Genomic DNA, 846 nt, shown 5'->3' with positions numbered 1-846 from the left:
CTGCTTAGCAACGGATAAGTTCGAATGTATGCGNTGTTGGATACGGTCGCCTACCCATACCCTTCGAGCAATCAGTGGGTTGGAGCAGTGGTACGGCCCAGCAGCAGCTCGGAGACCCAGACACAGGCACTCGTGTTCGATGAAAGGGGGGTTCATAAGCTGCAGCACTGCCGTCCTGAAAGCAGAGGCAGCGGGGGTGGGGTTAGCGGGTGGCGATACCCTTCGAGCTCCGATGTTAAGCTTTCTATGGCACTGACCAACGTGCGCTACCCGGTCTACGAGCCCACCTCCGATTGCGTGCTGTTCGTGAAGGGGTACGCGGTGTGCTCACTGGACAGCAACAATGTCATGGATCTGGTCGCAGGCAACATGTAAGCGCGTGGTTTTGTGGACAGGCAGCCGGGGGTACCTGCTGGTCCTGGTCACTGAGGGAACCTGCAGTAATTGACATAATAGATCAGAGCCCTGCCTGTCATCAACAACTTCCGCATGCTCACATGCCAGGAGTATTTATCTGTACACACATGCCCGTCAATTTCCAGAGGATGCTGTGCTGACGAGGAATGCATTGTTATGTAATGATCCTCCGCCGCCTCTGCAGATACACGCAGCAGGAGACCGTTTGCAGTGGTGATGGGTATCGGGGGGAGGCACGCTTTTCGGCCATCACCGCCCTGGCACCCGACGGCAAGGGCAGTGTGTACATCGCGGAAGCCGAGCGCATGCGCAAAGTGGACCTCCTAAGCGGCCAGGTGACAACCCTGCCGGGCTCCGCACCGCCAACCGGCTACACGTGGACTGGGCTGTCCCATGATGATGATGCCGATGTGCTGTTTGCCGCGATGG

At 57.9% G+C, this 846-nt stretch overlaps 1 protein-coding gene across 1 annotated transcript in view; it reads left to right on the top strand.

The window, feature by feature from the left end:
- Positions 1 to 246: 246 nt before the first annotated feature.
- The window catches only part of VOLCADRAFT_102898 (uncharacterized protein), a gene marked incomplete at its 5' end in the record, with an annotated part of 1812 nt that continues 1212 nt past the window's right edge, over positions 247 to 846 (top strand). The window contains 2 exons of the mRNA XM_002946253.1: positions 247 to 371; positions 602 to 752. Of these exons, the coding sequence (XP_002946299.1) occupies positions 247 to 371; positions 602 to 752 (276 nt within the window). The remainder of the gene's footprint in view (positions 372 to 601; positions 753 to 846) is intronic.

Source organism: Volvox carteri, assembly GCF_000143455.1.
Source record: "Volvox carteri f. nagariensis unplaced genomic scaffold VOLCAscaffold_1, whole genome shotgun sequence".
Taxonomy (NCBI): Eukaryota; Viridiplantae; Chlorophyta; class Chlorophyceae; order Chlamydomonadales; family Volvocaceae; genus Volvox; species Volvox carteri.
This window is presented reverse-complemented; position numbering and strand designations above follow the sequence as displayed.